Source organism: Aphelocoma coerulescens, chromosome 27, assembly GCF_041296385.1.
Source record: "Aphelocoma coerulescens isolate FSJ_1873_10779 chromosome 27, UR_Acoe_1.0, whole genome shotgun sequence".
In the NCBI taxonomy this organism is placed as follows: Eukaryota; Metazoa; Chordata; class Aves; order Passeriformes; family Corvidae; genus Aphelocoma; species Aphelocoma coerulescens.
In genome coordinates this window covers 2908930-2927936 of record NC_091040.1, presented here as the reverse complement: position 1 = coordinate 2927936, position 19007 = coordinate 2908930, and the positions used below count along the sequence as shown (strand labels likewise).

Below are 19007 nucleotides of genomic sequence, written 5' to 3'. Positions count from 1 at the left end.
AGAGGACAAAGGCCTACGGATCTTCCCAACAGCTGGGCGAGGGTGGCACTGGGCCGACGGGGCCTCCGCCCTGCTCTGACACACACCTGGGCACCGTGTCCCCTCCCCAGCCCCGCACTCATGTGGGGAAGACAGCTCCTTGCTCCCACTTATCTACTGGCACCAGGCAAACCCCCTTGCAGCCGTGAGCTGGGGTGCCCGGGGTCTCTGTCTGCTCCCACCTGCAGCCACTGAATGTGCAGGTGCTGGCTGCATCCATCACTCCTGGGAGTGCCGGGCAGGAGCAGCAGCTCTGGGAGCGGTGGTGTGACTCCAGCAGGGGCTGTGACCATGAGCATGGCCACCAACCTGCCCCCCAGGACACGCAGAGTCGAGCTGCGGGGCAGTGCCAGGGGTGCAGAGATGGGATGCAGAGTGACTGATTAGGGACATGGAGATGGGATGCAGGGGGATGCAGGGGCAAGGCTGCAGGAAGCGATGGGTTACACGGTGAAGGCATCGTTGCGCTTCCCTGACACCCTCGACCTTGACCAAGAGGGAGATTTCTGGCTGACACCTCAGCTGCACTGTGCCGTGCCCTGCCATGTCCTGCCGTGCTGTGCCGTGTGCCCATTTCCTTGTGCCGGGAGCTCTCTCGCTGTGCTCCGGAGCTCCCGCTCAGCGCTCAGCGATAAATTCCCTTTTTCTTGCCGGGGCGTTGGAAGCTCTGTCTCTCACCTCCCTCCGGAGCTGAGAATTCCCGCCTGGCAGCGCTCACAGCCAGACGTGGCAGGGGACCGTACAGGCAGCGGGGGTGCAGGATGCTCCCTCCCTATCCTCACCCCGGGTCGAATCCTCCTACTCCCCACACCTGGGGGTCCCGAGGTGGGCTGGAACCTATCCAATGGATGACTCGGGCACTGGGTGACGGCGGCTTCGCCCGGAACGCGGCGGCAGCACCCGGCTGGACCGGTCCGGCGGGACCGGGGTGACGCAGCGCCGGCAGCCCCGAGCCCTTCCCGAGCGCCTCTTCCTGCCGCCCCCGCGCTCCAGCCCCGGGGGGGGTCCCCGCACGGCCCGGGGGTCCCCGCAAGGCCCGGGGGGGGTCCCCGCGCCCCCGGCCCTGCCCAGGGGCGGGTCCCGGCCCCGCCCCAGCCCCACCTGGCCACGCCCACTGACGTCACCCAGGTGGTCCCCTCGTTGTCGCGCCCTTCCTCTCCCGCCGCCGCGCCCCGCGCGCCCCGCCCCGCTGTCCAATCAGCTGCGGGAGGGGGGCGGGGCGGCCGCGCCCCCGCCAATGGGGAGCGGATAAACACCTCCGGCGGGGGCGGGGCCCGGCGGGCCGGGCGGTTGATGGGCGTGCGGGGGAGCCAATAGCAGCGGGGCGGCGAGGGGGCGGGGCCCGAGGCGGGCGGGGCGGGGCGCGGGGCGCTGCTCGCCTTTTGTTCGGGCAGGAGCGGGCGGGCGGCGGAGAGCGACGGTGAGCGGGGCCGGGGCACCGGGGGTCGGGCGGGGAGGGACGGCGAGGGGGCACGGCGCACCGGGCACGGGGAGCGACTGTGAGTGGGGCCGGCGCACCGGGCACGGGGAGCGACGGTGAGCGGGGCGGGGCACCGGGCACGGGGAGCGACGGTGACTGGAGCCGAGTCAGCGAGCATCGGGCGTGGGGAAGCGACGGTGAGCGGCGATAGGCCAGCGGAACCGGGCAGGGATCGCTCTGGTGAGCGGGGACGGGTCCGGAGGACCGGGCTGGCGGAGATCGCGGCGGGGAGCGGTCCGGTGAGCGGAGTTGGGGCTGCCGGAACGGGGCCGGGGCTGTGGCCGTCGGTCGTTCCGGGCTGGGCTGCACCGGCGCCGTGCGGGTTGCGCCGTGCGGGGCTGGGGAGCGGCCGCGCCCGGGGCGGGGAGGAGCCGGGTGTCCGGACCGCGCAGTACCGGGCGTCCCGGCTCGGCTCCGCTGCCGCCGTCGGGGGCAGGGCTGCCCGTGAGCTCGGCCGGTCCCGCGCGGGGCCAGTTGGGCGGGTCCCCGGGGCTCCCGTGGGCGGCCGGGCTGCCCAGGGCTGTCCCAACCCCTTCCCAGTGCCGCGGGAGCCAGTTTAGGAGTCGCGGCTCCGCGCTCCGGTGCGAGGTGGCGACTCTGTCCCCATCCCCGGCCCCGCCCGGAGCTGCCTCTGGGCGGGCGAGGCCCTGGCACGGCGCTCGCCCGGTGCTGTGGGGCTCTTACGCAAACTGGGCTGCTCCGTGCCCAGAGTCACACCTGGGGACACCGCGTGCTGTTCTCGAGGCCACCGCGGAACGCCTCGGCATCGCCGTCCCTACCCGCAGGGCCGGGGCTACCCTACGCCTACCGCCGGGCATGTGGGATCTGGGGGCTGAGAGGGCACAGGGGGATGCGGGTGACCCGACATCACCCAGACAGCCCCCCGCGGGTTAGGGGTGCTGGGCACAGTGTGGACGGGGGGTCCTAGCTGAGCCCCTGACAGCGGGTATCCGCACCGGGAAACGGCGGGGGGAGCGAAACTTGGCTGTTCGTCTGATGTTTAGAGAGGAGAGAGCGCTCTAATTGCATTCGCTGAGTGATTAGCTTAATTAATCAGGTTTACAGCACAGATGAAAGGATAATGCTGAAATGTTGCTGGGAGTTGCCCGGAGAAGGCAAACGTGGGCTGTCATACAGGCAGCGCGGGGAGACGTGTGCTGGGAGAGGAGCGTGAACGCTCAGGAGGGCACGCCTGCTGCTGGGGACGGGACAGGGTGACCTGCGCCACCGTCGTGCCTGCACGGGTGTGAAGGCGTCAGCCTGCACCCTCTCCAGCCAGGCTGTAAGTCCTCGCACCCCCGGCTTCCCCGTAACGCTGTTGGAGTGCCTGGGTGAGTCCCATGTCTGGTTTGATGTTCCCTTTTCAGCTTCCCCATACCAGAAGGGTGGTGAGGGCTGGGGACGCCCCGTGTCACAGCCCCGCCAGTTGCTTCACCTCCTGCTCCAGCCCACGTCGTGCTGGTTTTGGCACTGGTGCCAGCCCCGACGCTCGCGGGTCTGGTGTCCGTCTGCCATCGGCTGGTGGGGAGCCGGGGGCGCAGCGTCTCCCTGCCAGCTGCCGCGGGGATGGGGCTGGAGCAGTGCCGGGGGCGTTTGCTCCGGGCTGTCACCGCATCCAGGGCAGGTGCAGTGTCCGCGGGGGCTGCTCCAGGCTCCGCTCTCGGAGTGTCCGGCCCAGCCGGAAACGGCAATGGGAAAATTATAGGGGTCCATTTCTGTGTCCTTGTCGGTGTCGGAGCTGGCTGGAAGGGTGCCGGGCACCCACTGGAACTGTGTTTGCACATCTGAAGCCTGTGATCGCTCATTGTTTTGGAGGATTTCCATGAAGTGTCATGAAAACCCCATTTCACTGCTAATTTGGCTTAAACAAGTTGGCCATCAGGACGGGGAGGCACAGAGCTCCTGGCCGCGGTGGCTGCTCCCTCCTAGCCCCGTGGCTGCTGTGCGGGAGCAGGGACAGCCGTGGGTCCCCAGGGCTCAGGGCGCTTGGGGAAGGTGGGGCGGCCGCGCGGGGCCCTCCCTCAGACAATGGCGTTCCATTCTATTGTCTGGGCGATGTGCCGTGTCCTTGCCGGCTCCAGGAAGCGCGTTCATCCCCGGGGGTGGGGGGGAACGAGCCGGGCTGCTGGGAGGGGTCTCCTGGGGCTGGGTGTGCGAGTAGTTTGTGCAGCGTGCCTGGAGCCTCCGCGGCAGCGCGGGTGAGTCGTGGCCGGGCTGCAGCCGGGGACCTTGGGGAATGTCCCCTGTGGTCCCGGTGCCGCATTTCAGTGTCTCATTCGCCGCTGCCCTAATCCCATTAACTCACCCCTTTGTTTCCCCCACCTGAAACCCTTACTCAGCCCTCGCAGCCGGGCAGGCACTGCGGTACAGCTGCACGGCTCCTGCAGCTCAGCTCGTTCCCGGGAGGACGGTTTCCCTTCAAGACTGTGGTTTGGTGTGGGAGCGCTTGATGGGATTTGGCTTTTTATCACACTTCCAGATCTCCAGGATTTAAGACGGCGCTTTTGCCGGGCGCGCTGCCGCTCGCAGATGGCAGAGCCTGGGAGCGAAGCTGCCCTTGGCCCCGCTCTGCAGGCTGGGGGAGCAGAGCCTCTGCGTAGAGAACTTGCAGAACTTTAATTGCAGCATCTGTACCGACGCTTGTGCTGGTTTTGAAGGTTTAAATTAGACTGGTTTCTAATTAACAGGAGTTAAAAAGAAATGTAGTATCTATTACAGTAGTAAAAGCCTACCTCGGAATTCAGATGATGCTTCTCCATCTAGACAGGGTGTGTGGGCACCCAGCATCACTCAGAGCTGAGGGTAGGTGGTCACTCTCAGTCCTGTGGGGTGTCCCAGGTGGGTCTGTGTGAATGGAAACAGCTGGGGATGGCAGCTTGGGAGGACACCAGGGCTGCGCTGGTGCCTTGAATCGCATTCTCTTCTGTGGGAGGGCTGGTTTTACCCCTCTTTGCTCATGGACACTATTTGATGAAGTGGTGGACAAGGCGGTGGGAAGGTGCAACCTCTCCAAAAAGGTTTAAAACTTGACCTGAACACCAGGTCTGTGCTTAAACAGGGCTGGCTTTGCAGCCACACCCGGCTCGTCAATCGCTTCGGGGGGGGGGGGGGAGATGAAGATGTTTCTATTTAAGCAGAGATTTGAAATACCCTTCTAAATACACCAGCCTCGATGGGTTCTGCTGCGGCTGCTGGCGGGCCTGGAGGCATCCTGGCACGCCTTGGACTCTCGGCTCCGGAATCGCTTTGGAAACAGGGCAGGAGCCCTGTGCCGCGGCTGCCGGGGCTTGTCGGGCAGCCCGTGACATCTGCGCTGTCTGTTCCAGCGAGTCCTCGGCCTCCTTCCCAGGGCCGGGGCTGGTGGCGGCGGAATGCTCGGTGTTTTCCCAATATCCCACGCTTGGGTGATCAGACTGGGAGGGGGTGGCCGTGGCAGTGCCCTCCAGGGGGGCTGCCCCGGCGCTGTCGAGGGGCACAGAACCTGTGGGGTGGGTGTGCTGGGGTCCCGTGTGGCTTTTGGGGGTGGGTGGCTGGATGAAACGCGTGTGCATCCGCACGGGGGGGAGAGACCTTTGGCTGCTGGCAGAGCCTGCCATAATCGTGGTGACGCGCGGGCAGAGCCCTGGTGACAAATCATTAACTTGCTCCGACAGGCCGGGTGCTGACGGCTGTTGGTGATAATTTCTTGTGAAGCGTCTGAACTTTGCAGCTGTAATGCAACCGGATGGAGAAATTAAGCTGGGGCTCAGCACCTCTGTGCCCCTCCCCACTGCCCCAACTCCTCTGGCAGGGCCCGGTGGCGAACCCTGTGTCCTGGATGCCATGGTTGGAGCTGGGAACAGCCTGCAAGGTCCAGAGCCTGCAGTTATAGTGTTCTTAAAGAACAACTTGTTCTTTGTGCTCATTGAAACAAAATAATGATTTTGATTTTTCTTATCCAGAGGGAGTAATTGTGATTAATCTCACCATGCCAGTTTGCCTTTCCATGGACAAGTGGCAAATTCCCATCTTTCCCAGACATGATTCTAATGAAATCAGCAAACTCTAACTGAGGAAGGGATGAACCCGTGTGGGTCATCCTGCTCCTGGTGCCTCTGCAGCTGGAGGTGTCTGTGCCAGCAACTGGGGATGTGGGGAGGGAGATGCGCTGCCAGAGACCCCACAATGGGTCTTTGGCAGGCGAATGTCCCTGGGAAAACCTTCCCTGGGCTGAGGGTCCTGCTGTGGGCCCTGCCCCATGCACAGGAGCGGGGGGTGGGTGTCATGCCCAGTGCTGTGCGTGTGCTTGCAGTGGGAGAACACTTGATGGATAATACTGTGTCGTTTTGTGATGTGACGTGCCAAAACATCACAGCCTGGGCCTGGCGTGTGCTGGAGCTGTCAGGAGCTGTTAATTCAGGTGCAGGCGAGGCATTTTGGGGACATGCTCTGGGTTAATGGAGAGCATCAGCTGAGCACAGCAGGTCGTGGCAGAGTTGCTGCCTTCTGGGGCTGCTCTGCTGCCAGAGCCTGGTCAGGGTGTGCAGCACCCCCAGTAACAGGAGCTGGGACTTTGCATGGGATATTCAGCAGCTCAGATGTAACAGCACCATGGTAGATGAAATATAAAAAAGGTTTTAGAGCCCCCTCCAGTGAAGGAGCCTGGATCTGAAGCTCCCTCACCCCACTGCCCTTCTGAAGTGCCCCGAAGTTGTCAGAGCTGATGGGGCAGCGAGGAGACATTCTGGACCTGGGAACATCCATGCACAAAGGCCACGGGCTCCTTTGTGTGCAAGGCCAGGCCAGTGGTTTTGCCTGCTCTAACGAGAGGCTGATCCCCCACTGCTGTCTCCTCCTCATTAAACTTCAAGCTGCTCTCGTTCTCCTTTGAATTCTTCCACTCATCTTCCCTGTAAAGCCCCATTGAAAGGGCTCCTGGTGCCGGGATCTGACTCGAACACTTCCCATTGATGCTGGTGAGGTCTTGACAAGCTCCTTTCTCTGTCTGCTCCTGCTGTGTGTTCCTGAGGATCCTCTTCAAAACCACTGAAGCTTTTGTACAGCGTCTGCGGGGGCTTCGTTAGCGGCTGCCCCAGCTTCGTCAGCCCTTGGTGTCGCTTCAGAGCAGCTTTGGCCAGGGGTTGTGGGTGTTGGGGGACTTCAAGGTGCATCTCTTTGGAGTGCATTGGGCTCTGCGTGCCCTTGTCTGTGGGAAGACTCTGCTGTGGCTGCCGAGGCCAGGGCTGTCTGAGCGGGCAGTTGCTAATCCCCGGCTGCTCCAGGAAGGGGGGACCGGAGATGGATTGTGTGTAGCGTAAGTGCTTCTAAAATAGAGTCTTTTCTTGTGCTGCATTTATTGAATTGCCTTAACTGCCTCTTCCCTTTCCTTAAAAACCTCAGTGACTGTAATTGCAGCCGCTCGCACGCTCCCACCACCGAGCTCAGCCCCTCACATGCTGCGGCTGCATGAGGGACCCCCCAGTACTGCTGTGCTTTGCTCCTGGAGGGTGTGAGCGAGGATGGGGCTCTGGGGGGGCTCCAGCAGCCCCCTGCTGGCACCCACCCTGCTCCGTGCTGGGATGAGGGCAGGCTGGACTTGCACGTGATGAGCTCAGGTTGCCCCTCACACCCACTGACCCTGGGACCCAGTGCCTGGTCCTACACAGCCCCTGCCTGGGGCTTGTGAGGGTGCCCTGTGCCCCCCACCTGCTCCCTTTGGGGTGACCCCACCCTGGGGATCACAGCTGTCTGCTGGGACTGCTGCTCCCCGAGAAGCCCCTGGGCAGTAGATATTTCTGCATGAAGCAGTGCTCATGGCTTTCCTGCTGCTGTTCTGGGCAGCTCAGCCCTGTCTGCCGGCTGTGTCCTGCCTGGTGAGGCTGAAGGCTTCACAGCAGCTGGTGAGAAGGGCTAGGCAGGCCTGGGGCTGCATGTTTGCCAGAGACTTCCTCCGCAGACGGTGTCCCGGGGGGCCGGTGCTGCTTGGAAGCCGATCAAATGGCTCTGGGGGCGGATGAGCCGCTGGCCGGTGCCCGACAGCCGCGGGAGCTTCCTCTGCCTTCCTGGCTGCGGGAAGTGGTGGGAGAGGGATTAACCTTTTCCTGGCAGTGCCCTGCTTGAGTGAGTGAAGCCCCTGCCTGTCCTGCATCCCATGGCTGAAGCCCCCCAGGTATCTTGGCCCCTTCCCTAAGATAGGGTGGGAGCAGGCTGGAGGTTCTCCCCAAACCTGTTGTCCCCTCTGAGGGGTCCCCCACATCGGCCCCACTGTTTCCTGGGGGATTTTCTCACTGTACTCAGGAGTGAGTCATGTTTCCCTGGGGTCCAGGTTTGTGTGGAGTGGGGCTCAGGTGAGGTCTGGTGGCACTGTTCTGCCCTCACTGTTCTCCCCTTCCTGCTTTGCCAGCCTGGGGGGGGAAGATAAGGGCTGGGCTCAGCAGCAATCGTCCTGCCCACAGGCCTGATGTGGGAGGGCTGGAGCCCACCCAGACATGCCCCCTGCTTCATGGCTGACCCTCCAGTGTGGGTATTTTCACGTGTGCCTGAAATAACTCCCTGCTTCTCCCTCCTGCATTAGGGTCCTGCCCAGCTACAGCACTTCCCTAGAAGCATTGCCAGGGAATGGGTCCTGATAAGGTGAAGCCAGGTATAACCATCATGCTGGTGCTGCTGTCACTGAGTCTGCTGAGGAGGAGAGAGGACACCTGAGGACAGAGCCAGGCTGTGGAGGATGGGGGAGAAGCTTGTGTCAGCATCTGCCCCTCACTGAGTGATGAGCAGGGCACGCTTGTCACAGGGTTCAGAAAATGTCACTGCTCACCGTAGGAGTGTCTGACATTTGCTCCGCTGGCCCTGTCAGCTCGGGTGCTGTTGGCCTCTCTGGTCCCTGTGGTGATGAGCAAACGCTGTTAGGGGGATGCTCAGGGGAAGGACAAGTGCTGTGTTTAGTGAAGTGCCCGTGGCTCCTGGTCCCGCTCTCCTGCTTGGAGCTTGTCTGGGGCCGATCACCAGAGCTCATGTCTGAGCTCGAGGAGCTGTGCTGGCTTTTGATGTCCCTGGGTGCCGCGGTGCAGACGGAAGGGGTGGCTCATGCATAATGCAGGACTCTGTATGGTGTCTGAGCCCAGCTGCTGGAGGTTTGGAAAATTAAGTGCCTGTCTGATGCCTGTAAATTTTGGAGCGGATGTCACTGCTGAGCAATGGTGCAGCAGCATCAGCCCCTGCCAGATCTGTCTTGCTGCTGCCCGGGGTCCCTGCCCTGGCTCTGGTCGTGTGATCTTTTCTCTCCTCCTGCCCACCTTGTCCAGGTCAGCTTTCCAGTGTTTGCCTGGAGTGTTGGGGCCCTGTTGCTGGGGCTCTGCATGTGGGATGGGTGCCGGCTCACCCAGCTCCTGCACCGTGGTGACGTGCCCTGTCAGTGCCACAGAGCGCTCTCCTGCCTACCACTTCCACACTTCATAAGGCATGACTATTGCTTCTCTTTGAGCTTCCCGACACAATTTGGAGACTCTGCCAACCATGGCCGGGATGAGCCAGCTGAAGGATTTGCCCTCCCAAATACCCATTCAGCAGCACACAAGTGCGGGTGTGCAGCACCGCGGCACTCCCAGCTCGGCACTGGGGCTCTCCCGGCCCATCCCTGCTGCGACGCGGGGTGGGGAGCGGAGTTGCCTCTCCTCTCGCCCCTGGCAGCATGTGTCACACGCTGTCCTGCCCCACTGATCCTGCCCCAGCTCCCACCCGCCGCGGGAAGGCTCTGCCTCCACCGCCCTCCATTAGCGGGTCCCTCCATCGCCTGACCACCGTGCATTATGCACAGCCCATTATAGCTGCTCTGAGTCTGCCAGTGCTGCTTGACAGCTCAAAAAATATCGGATTGGCAGGAGCAGCGCCCTGCCGCGGCTCCGGGAAGGCGGCTGGGGCTGGGGCTGGACGCGGGGGGTTGCGGGATGCACCCAGCCGGGAGGGACGAGCGTGGCGGAGCTCCTGATTCCCATCTGGCTGCTGCCCCCGCGAATGAGGGCTTGGGATTCCTCCCTGCGAGCGCCGGCCTGTGCAGCTGCCGAGGGCTCAGCCGCTCCTTGGGAACAGCCGGCAGCGGTGGGACGAGCCGTGCCAAGCCCGTGCGCGCCGTGCCCCGCCGGGACGCCCCACGGAGCCGCGTCCTCGGCCACCACCCGACGCCCTGACTCAGCCGCCGGCCTGGCGGGGGGCTCAGCTCCCTCTCCTCGCTCCCCCAGGAGGGTGCTGGGGCCCGAGGCTGCCGCCCCAGCCCGGCTGGTCCCTGCGGGTTCCGCGCTGTGCCCGCGGCTGGAGCGGAGCCAGGGGCGCGCGGCCGTCCCGGTCCTGCCCGGCGCAGGAATCGGGGCCGGTGCAGGTGGTAATTAGGCTGTTTGGAAGTGGGTGCTGCTGCGCCCAGGTATGCCGGGCGGCAGCTGCTCCCTTCGCTGCTTATCGCCTCTGAAACTCTGACTCATTCCACTCCTGCGCGGCCGGGAAGGGATAGGAATTCTGGCGGGTGCCTGGGTGATGGGTCAGCGGAGGGCTGGGCGGGTGCTGTCTCCATCCCTCCCTCCCTGCCTGCCTCCGACCCTCCCTCCCTGCCTGCCTCCATCCCCCCTGGCCGTGCCGGAGGCCTGGATGCAGGGCTGGTGACTCACAGCCCTCAGTGAGCTCAGGCATTAATCCATGAGCCATCCTCCCTCCCCTTGTATCCTCAAATTAAAGACAAGGAAAGCCCAGCCCTGCTCGGAGCAACTTTGGCTGGTTTGTCCTGAGTGTTGGGATGTGCTGGGCTGCCCTGTCCCGGTGCTGAGTGGGGAGTGCCCAGCCCCAGACCACACCGTAGGCGCCTGTGATGCTGAGCACCCATGGGATAGCTGAGCCAGTGGCTTTGCCTGCTTATTTTAGGTGCTCTAGGAGTGTCCCAGAAAGCTTCTAAAAAAGTTCATTTTATGCTTGGAGTTCCAGCCATATGGAGCTTGGAGCTCCTGGCATATCTCCAGCTCTTTGCAGGTCCTATCTCTGGAAAGGGGTCTTAAAAAAGCTTGTGGGCAGCTGGGGGACCCTGGAGCTTGTGGTGTCCCACTGTGCCAGGCAGAGCCTGCCCACACCTTGGCCGTGGCAGTGGTGAGACACGGTGTTGTGAGACACAGCGCTGTGAGATGCAGCCACGGTTCATGTCTGAACACGAGCAACAAAGTGCTGAGCTTTGGGTTCGTCATCCCGGTGCCGCCTTTCATCTCCTGTGGGGGAGGAGGGCAGATAGGGATCGGCTCCATCTGCTTGTGGGCTGCACAGGGGCCGGCTGCTGCACTGGGGGCTGCCGTGCCACTCAGGGGCAGGAGAGGGGCAAGAGGGTCCTGTGGTAACCTGGGCTCTCCCAGAGGTGTAAACTCTCCCCTCCCCGCCCTGCAGAGCAGCCATGGAGGTGATGAACATGATGGAGCAGCCGATCAAGGTGACGGAGTGGCAGCAGACCTACACCTACGACTCCGGAATCCACTCCGGCGTCAATACGCAGGTGCCCTCCGTCAGCAGCAAGTGCCTCGGGGACGATGACGAGGTGTATGGGAAGCAGTACACCATCAAGAAGACGACCACCACGAGTTACTGCCAAGGAGGGAACCAGGGCCAGAGCCAAGCGCAAGGTAAGGGGTCGTGGGGCCCGGCACATCCGCGGGCTCAGCTGCTCAGCTCCTGCCTTCCTCTTCCTCCCCCGTAGCCATGCTGCTTCTGGGCACTCTTCCACGCTGGCTTCCACACCCTGAGAGTTGTTGCTGCCTAAAATATGCTCCCTCCTGTCCTCCTTCCCAGCGCCGAGAGGCTCTCGTGCGGGGGTGGCGCAGCCAGCCTGCACTGGCGCTGAGCTGCGCACACATCCGAGTGCGCCAGCGGGTTGGCTTGAGATGGGAACAGCTGATCCCGGCCCACAGATCTGCCACCTGCTCTACTGCCTGTCTGCCTGCTGGGAAGCCTGTCCCAGTGTGGCTGACAGAGCTGCCAGTGTGTGCCGTAACACCGTGCCACTGCCACGGCTTCTCCCGCTGAGGCGAGGACGACACGGAGCCGCAGCCTGCAGTGAAGGAGATGCTCCCCCCAGCTTTATCCCCCTGGTTTGTTCTGCTTGTCTGTGCAGTTCCCTGTCAGCAATAGGCCCTGGAAGGTTTATTTGCCAGCTCCCACGGGGATCAGAGTCCCCCACAGGACCCTGTGCAGTCCCTTTGCTGCAGAGGTGGGGACCATGGGTGGCTACTACAGTATCACATCTCAGCATCCTCGATGGGGAAGGCCTCAATGTTCTCCTTTTTTCCAGTGCCAGCTGGTCCCAAGTTGCAAATATTCTTAATTTTTTAATTAATGGGCCTTGTGTGACAACTGCCTCATCATGCTGCCTAATTGAGTGTTGTCTTATCTCTGTGCTGCCGTATCTGTTTACGCTTTGAAGCTCCAGCTCTGTGCAGAGCGTGCTGGGACTGCTGACGTGGCCGGTGTTGCTGCGCTAAGCTCTTGCTCATCTAGTTGGGATTGGGAAGCAGGGCTGGGAGCGCTGCTTGGAGAGAGCCTAACGCTGCCTCCCTGTCCACCCCTGCAGCGGATATGGAGGCTCAGCTGGCCATGACCCGTGCCCAGCGTGTCCGGGCTGCCATGTACCCCGAGACAGTGGAGGACCGCTCGCTTCTCATCACCACCCAGCTGGAGGGGCAGCAGACCAATGTGCAGCGCCTGGCAGAGCCCTCCCAGATGCTGAAGTCAGCCATTGTGCACCTCATCAACTACCAGGATGATGCTGAGCTGGCCACACGTGCCATCCCGGAGCTCACCAAGCTGCTCAACGATGAGGACCCGGTAAGGAACTACGTTTGCTGTATGTGTCTCTGGGCTTTCAGCTGCTGCACAGAGGGGCTCCCATCCCTGTCAGGCTCTGTGGCCACGTCTGTCTCCTTCCTCTTGGCCAAACTCCTGGTTGCCTCCGCCCTGCACCCGGACTGAGCCCACCTCTGCCCACCCATGTCACCTCGCAGCCTGTCCTTGCTGTGAGACCTCTTCCCACACGCTGGCTCCTCTCCCTCCAGGTGGTTGTCAGCAAGGCAGCCATGATCGTCAACCAGCTCTCCAAGAAGGAGGCGTCGCGCCGCGCGCTGATGCAGTCGCCGCAGATCGTGGCGGCCGTGGTCCGCACCATGCAGAGCACCAGCGACCTGGACACCGCCCGCTGCACCACCAGCATCCTGCACAACCTCTCGCACCATCGCGAGGGCCTGCTCTCCATCTTTAAGTCTGGTGGCATCCCGGCCCTCGTCAGGATGCTGAGGTACACGGTGGCGGTGGGGACTCCAGGGGGGATGGCAGAGCCTGGCAGCCCCTCCTGGGCTGGGGGCAGAGGAAGGGAGGGCTCATGCTGCCCTCAGCGTGTGTCCTCCTGCTCACCAAAACAAGGGAATGGGAGACTGTGAGCCTGTGAAAACCCCTAGGGTTTGCTGCATAAGGAGCCTGCACGAGGGCAGGAGGAGGGGAGCGGCTACATCCTCTCCCTGCCCTGACCACAGAGATGGGGCTCAGGCTCTGATGTGTCCCTTCTCTGGGGCCATGCTGGGCTTGCATGGGGCCTTGCTGAAGGGTGTTGGTGGATGCTGGGCTCGGGGGCAGCCCTGGGAGCTCTACTGCAGCCTGGTGAGTTTGGTGTAGCTCCTGCACTGATGTGGTGTGTGCTGCCTGCCCGCAGCTCGCCCGTCGAGTCGGTTCTCTTCTACGCCATCACCACCCTGCACAACCTGCTGCTGTACCAGGAGGGGGCCAAGATGGCCGTGCGTTTGGCTGACGGGCTGCAGAAGATGGTTCCCCTGCTGAACAAGAACAACCCCAAGTTCCTGGCCATCACCACTGACTGCCTCCAGCTGCTGGCCTATGGGAACCAGGAGAGCAAGGTGGGATGGGGATCCCAGACTGACTGCAGCATGGGGAGGGCAGCAGGGGGGTGGTTGCCCAGCTTTGCACCTCACAGATGTGCAGGAGGCAGCGGTGGAGACCCCACCATCTCGTGTGTCCCTGGCGAGGTGACCGGAGCATTCCTGCATGCCAAGGGGTTGGAGCTCCTGCCTGGCTTGTGTGCTGGCATGAGCTGGGGAATCCGGAGAGGAAGTCCCAGCAGCCCAGGGCTACCACACCCCAACCCTCCATTCTCAGTTCCCCATCCCTGGAAGCGTTAAAGGTCAGGTTGGATGGGGCTTGGAGGAACCTCATCTAGTGGAATGTGTTGCTGTCTGTGGTGGAGGGTGGAACTTGGTGGTCTTTAAGGTCCCTTCCAACCCAAACTGTTCTGGGATTCTGTCTTGCAGCTGATTATTTTGGCCAACGGAGGACCTCAGGCCCTGGTGCAGATCATGCGCAGCTACAACTATGAGAAGCTGCTCTGGACCACGAGCCGCGTGCTCAAGGTGCTGTCGGTGTGTCCCAGCAACAAACCTGCCATCGTTGAGGCTGGTAAGAGAGGCTGGGGCAGAGCTGCAGGAGGATGGATGGTGGTATCAGGGTGATGCGGCTGAGGACGTGTCCTGCCGCATGTCTGGGGGATGGGCAGATGTCTGGCACGGCCAGGTGAAGCCACCTATGCTGGCCTGGATTCCTTCTGTGAAGGCTACTGAGGCATGTTCCTGGCACTGTGTGTGGGCAGGATCCATCCTGGCTGTCCGAGAGCTCTTCACACACCACGTTTGGCCTCTGCCAAGCCATGAGACTGCTCCATGTACAGGAGCATGGCCAATGCCCAGCCCATGCAGCCCTGCTGCCACTCACTCGTCCTCCTGCTGGGATGGCTGAGGGTGCTCACAGGGCTGTCCCCTTCCCTGCAGGTGGCATGCAGGCATTGGGCAAGCACCTGACCAGCTCCAGCCCCAGGCTGGTCCAGAACTGCCTGTGGACCCTGCGGAACCTTTCTGACGTGGCAACCAAACAGGTGAGTCTGCGGGACCCCTGGTTGTGCTTCAGCGCCGCGTTTCGGAGCCGTGGCCGTGCCGGGTGCTGGGCTGCTCATGCCAGGCTGAGTCCAAAGCTGTGTGTTCCCCGTTCCATGAGCTGCAGCAGCATGTGTGCCTGGCGGGGTGAGGGGATGCCCTGCTGTGCCCATGTTACCCTGCAGCAGGGCTTGCCCTGCCTCACAGCGGGCTGCTCGCTGCCCGTGGGCCTGCCAATGCCAGCTGGCTGCCAGCACTCCTGCGTGTCCCCAGTGTGGGGCCGAGGCCACCGCGGTCACTCAGCGGGTGTCACCGGAGTTTGCTCTGGCTCGGGAGCCCCGTCAGCCTGTCCTGGGCTGGCTGCCTGCCCGGCTCCTGTGGGAGCTGCCAGCAGAGCAGCTGCCAAGACTGTTGTGCCCTGCAGCCAGTGCAGAGGTGACCCCAGCCCTGCTCTGGGTCTGCTCTCCCAGCCCTTTGCTGCCTCCTGATGAGTTTTCCCATCTGCTGGGGCCGCTCCATGTGGATTAGCTCTGATGCAGCCTGGAAACTATTTTGGCTGTCATAGAACCATCCCTGGCTCTGATGACTGAAGGGTTGAAGGAGGACGTGGTCGTGGCGCTTTAACTCCTTCCTGTCCGTCTGTTGGCTGCTGGCCAGCATGGCCAGGACTGGGGTCACTCTGTCACTGTGTGGGGAGTGCTGGCGGGGGCATGGGAAGTGTGATTCCAGCAGGGAAAAGCTGCTGGAGACATTAAACTCTGAGTGAAACTGCACATGTCAGAGTGGCTGGGGCTCACCGTGAAGGAGCAGCTCCAGCTGTGGGAGATGGAAAAGGAGCCGTGAGGGGGTGGAAAAGGAGCTGTGTGGGAGTCAGGAACACCGCCCATTGCTGCCTGCTGGGGGCACGTGGAGCCAGATGCGGGGCTGCAGCTTGGGTCTGGCTGTGTGTGCTGCTCTCACCTCCCGTCCCCATTCCTGCAGGAGGGCCTGGATGGCGTTCTCAAGATCCTGGTGAACCAGCTGAGCTCTGATGATGTGAACGTGCTGACCTGTGCCACTGGCACCCTCTCCAACCTGACCTGCAACAACAGCAAGAACAAGACACTGGTGACGCAGTCAAACGGGGTGGAGGCCCTGATCCACACCATTCTGCGGGCAGGCGACAAGGAGGACATCACCGAGCCGGCCGTCTGCGCCCTGCGGCACCTCACCAGCCGGCACCCCGAGGCCGAGATGGCGCAGAACTCGGTGCGGCTCAACTACGGCATCCCTGCCATTGTCAAGCTCCTCAACCAGCCCAACCAGTGGCCACTGGTTAAGGTAAGGGGCCAGAGGGAGGTTGGGGGCAGGATGAAGCCGGTGCCTGGGCTGGAGCGAGCCCCCGGCTGCTGTTCCGTGGTGGGATGGGCTGCTGAGGGGGTCAGCAGCTGGTGCTGTGCATGGAGTGATGGTGGCTGCTCCTGTTGGGTCATGTCCCTGACAGCGGCTGATGATGGAAGTAGCTCATGCCCGGTGCTCATTGGAATCAATGCTCAGCCTGTGGAGGGGATGCTGGGGGGAGCTGAGTCAGCCTGCACCACAGAGGGGATGGGGTGGGACAGATGGGGAGGGGTCCAGCCAGTGGGTCTCTTGGGGAACACATGCTGTTCTGATCCACAGCTGAGACAAATCTCTCCTCCCTCCTCCTCTCCTCCAGGCTACCATAGGCCTGATCCGCAACCTGGCCCTGTGTCCGGCCAACCACGCCCCGCTGCAGGAGGCCGCTGTCATCCCCCGCCTGGTCCAGCTGCTGGTCAAGGCTCACCAGGACGCCCAGCGACACGTGGCTGCTGGCACACAACAGCCTTACACGGTGAGTCCCCACCCCCCTGCCCTGCTCCCAGCACAGCCTGGCACCCCAAAGCCCAGCCTGTCCCTGGGGGTACCCTGTGCCCACACCTCAGGTGGCTGTGCCCCGGCATGTGGGCGCCCTGGCTGAGCTCCTGTTCCCTGGCAGGATGGAGTGAAGATGGAAGAGATTGTGGAGGGTTGCACAGGGGCACTGCACATCCTGGCCCGGGACCCCATGAACCGCATGGAGATCTTCCGCCTCAACACCATCCCTCTCTTCGTGCAGGTCAGGCCTGTGGGGACATGGGGGCTGCACTGGGCCACCTCCTGCCCAGCCTGCACAGGGAGCTGCAGCCCTGGGCTGATGGCCCCATGGATCAAATGTGCCCAGAGCACAAGGGCTCCTTGCTGGCTGCTTCACACGGCCTCTGATCTCTCCTGACAGCTCCTGTACTCGCCGGTGGAGAACATCCAGCGCGTGGCAGCCGGCGTGCTGTGCGAGCTGGCCCAGGACAAGGAGGCAGCAGATGCCATCGATGCCGAGGGGGCCTCGGCTCCTCTGATGGAGCTGCTGCACTCCCGGAATGAGGGCACAGGTGAGTGCTGCTATGCCAGGGCCTCTCCTGGCACCATCCCAGCTGGGGTTTCTGGGGCTCTGGTGCTGCATGGCAGCAGGAGCTGAGGCTGCTGCCAATCCCTACAGCCACCTATGCGGCCGCTGTGCTCTTCCGCATCTCCGAGGATAAGAACCCTGACTACAGGAAGCGTGTCTCTGTGGAGCTCACCAACTCCCTCTTCAAGCATGACCCAGCAGCCTGGGAAGCGGTGAGCATCCCAGCAACATCTTTTCTCTGGGGAAGCCAGGGCCTCAGGGGATGGCCCCGTTCTGCTTCCAAAAGCTGCTGCCAGCACCTCCAACCAGAGCTCAGGCAGTAGTGACAGTCAGACAGTGGGAGGCGGGAGGGGGGTGGGCTGTGGCCTCAGCTCCTGGGTCATGGCACCCACTGGGACAGGGCTTGCCACCACATGGCCCCTGAGCATCGGGAGCATGAATCCCTTCAATTGTGCCACCTTCTTCCGTAGGCTCAGAGCATGATCCCCATCAACGAGCCCTACTCAGATGGTGAGTATGGCTTGCAGGGTCCCGGTGGGCTGGGTTCTGGGGGGGCAGTTGTGTCATGTCACCAAGGCAGGCTGGTTTTAAAACCTCTTTCAGGTGGCTGCCAGTCAAGTGCCAGCCCAGTCTGCTGGGGATGGGGGGTACACAGTGGGATGCTCAGCTCCCAGGGAGCACACACTGCACAGCTGGTGCCCTTGGGCTAGGGAGTGGTGGGTCCCTTTTGCAGCACCACTTGTCACATGCTGCCCCGGGCGGGCGGTGGAGGGGGATGGGGCGAGGAGGTGGCTGAGATCTGGAGAAGTCTTTGGCCGGTGGGAGCTGAGGTTGCCACATCCCTTCCCTGCAGAGCTGGACCCTGGTTACCGCCCCATGTACTCGGGTGACATCCCCCTGGACCCCATCGACATGCACATGGACATGGATGGGGACTACCCCATGGATGCCTACAGCGACGGCGTCCGAGCGCCCTTCGCTGACCACATGCTCGCCTAACCCGCCCGCAGCCCCGCACCAGGTACCTGCCAGCCCACCTGGGACACGGGCTCAGCCCTGTGGTGGGATGAGTGGCTGGGGGAGGCAGGGCTGGCTGATGGCACCTGGCATGCTGGGGGGTCCCTGATGCCACCACGGGGTCCCTGGTGCTGCCGTGGGTCAATGTCCCCATCGGCTGTGGGCTCAGGGGGTCCCAGGCTCTGGTCTCCTCCCAAATCGCCCCTCGGTGGATGACAGGAGTTCTCTGCCACTGCAGGTGTTCTCTCCATGCAGAAGAGGGTGGCCCCAGAGCTGAGCATTCGCGAGAAGGACTTGGGAGACAGAAGTGCCTGAGAAGACAAAACTTTTCCATTCACACGAGAGGTTTTATTTTTTGATTTGTTTTCTTCGCTGTGGGTCTGTGGAGAAGGTCCTTCCTCCTGGGACTGCTTCGAGCACCTACTGCTGCATCCAGCATCCAAGATACTGTTTCTGAAGCTTTAAAACACAAACCCTGCACCGTTAGTGATCTTTCTTTGGCAAAATAGCCTTTTCTATGAATATATATTTCTTTTTTATTTTTAATATGGTGCCAACGGCTTTTGCCGTCTTTAAGTTTGTGCTTTCTAACTTCCCCACAATTTGTTCTGCGTGTTAGTGTTCTAGGAGAGGAATCTGACATGAAAAAACCCTTTGCTTCCTGCGAACTCCAACTGAATCAGGCCAACCCAGAGTTTGCTGAAAGCAAAGGGTCCGTGTCCCAGGACCTTCGGGGTGTCTGAGGTTTAATTCTTTCCCATCAGCCACTGGGAGCTGACTTCGTGTCCCTGTCCTGCCAGTCCCCATAGAGGAGTGACTCCAGCATTAGGAACTGTGTCCTTGTACCGATCTTTGTTGCACATTTTAACCCGTTTCCCTTCTCTTTGGTGAGTGGTGTGTTTCCATCCCCTCCTCCCTTATCTAACGCATTTTTTAAAGAGGCTTTAGATCTGATGGTGGTTTAACACTCCGGCTGGAAAGGGATGGACAGTTACTGGAGTGTGGGTCAGGAATGGAAGATTTTATTATTTCTGTAAGTTGTTTTTGTATAGACCAAAGCAAAGAATAAAATAACCCCTGCAGCCCTGTGCTGCCCTGA

At 62.1% G+C, this 19007-nt stretch overlaps 1 protein-coding gene across 1 annotated transcript; it reads left to right on the top strand.

The window, feature by feature from the left end:
* Positions 1–1404: 1404 nt before the first annotated feature.
* JUP (junction plakoglobin) lies at positions 1405–19007 on the top strand. The gene is made up of 15 exons (XM_068996508.1): positions 1405–1459; positions 10913–11145; positions 12090–12343; positions 12571–12809; positions 13221–13422; positions 13834–13978; positions 14347–14450; positions 15430–15768; positions 16145–16300; positions 16445–16564; positions 16724–16874; positions 16982–17103; positions 17362–17401; positions 17745–17912; positions 18147–19007. Exons 2-14 carry the CDS (start codon positions 10920–10922, stop codon positions 17888–17890), a joined length of 2244 nt encoding a protein of 747 aa, XP_068852609.1. The 5' UTR covers positions 1405–1459; positions 10913–10919; the 3' UTR covers positions 17891–17912; positions 18147–19007.

Coding starts and splice junctions, on each gene's coding strand:
- JUP (XM_068996508.1), top strand. CDS start 10,920: ATGGAGGTGATGAACATGATGGAGCAGCCGATCAAGGTGACGGAGTGG. Junction 11,146..12,089: donor GGGCCAGAGCCAAGCGCAAG/GTAAGGGGTCGT, acceptor CCACCCCTGCAG/CGGATATGGAGGCTCAGCTG. Junction 16,875..16,981: donor CTCCCGGAATGAGGGCACAG/GTGAGTGCTGCT, acceptor CAATCCCTACAG/CCACCTATGCGGCCGCTGTG.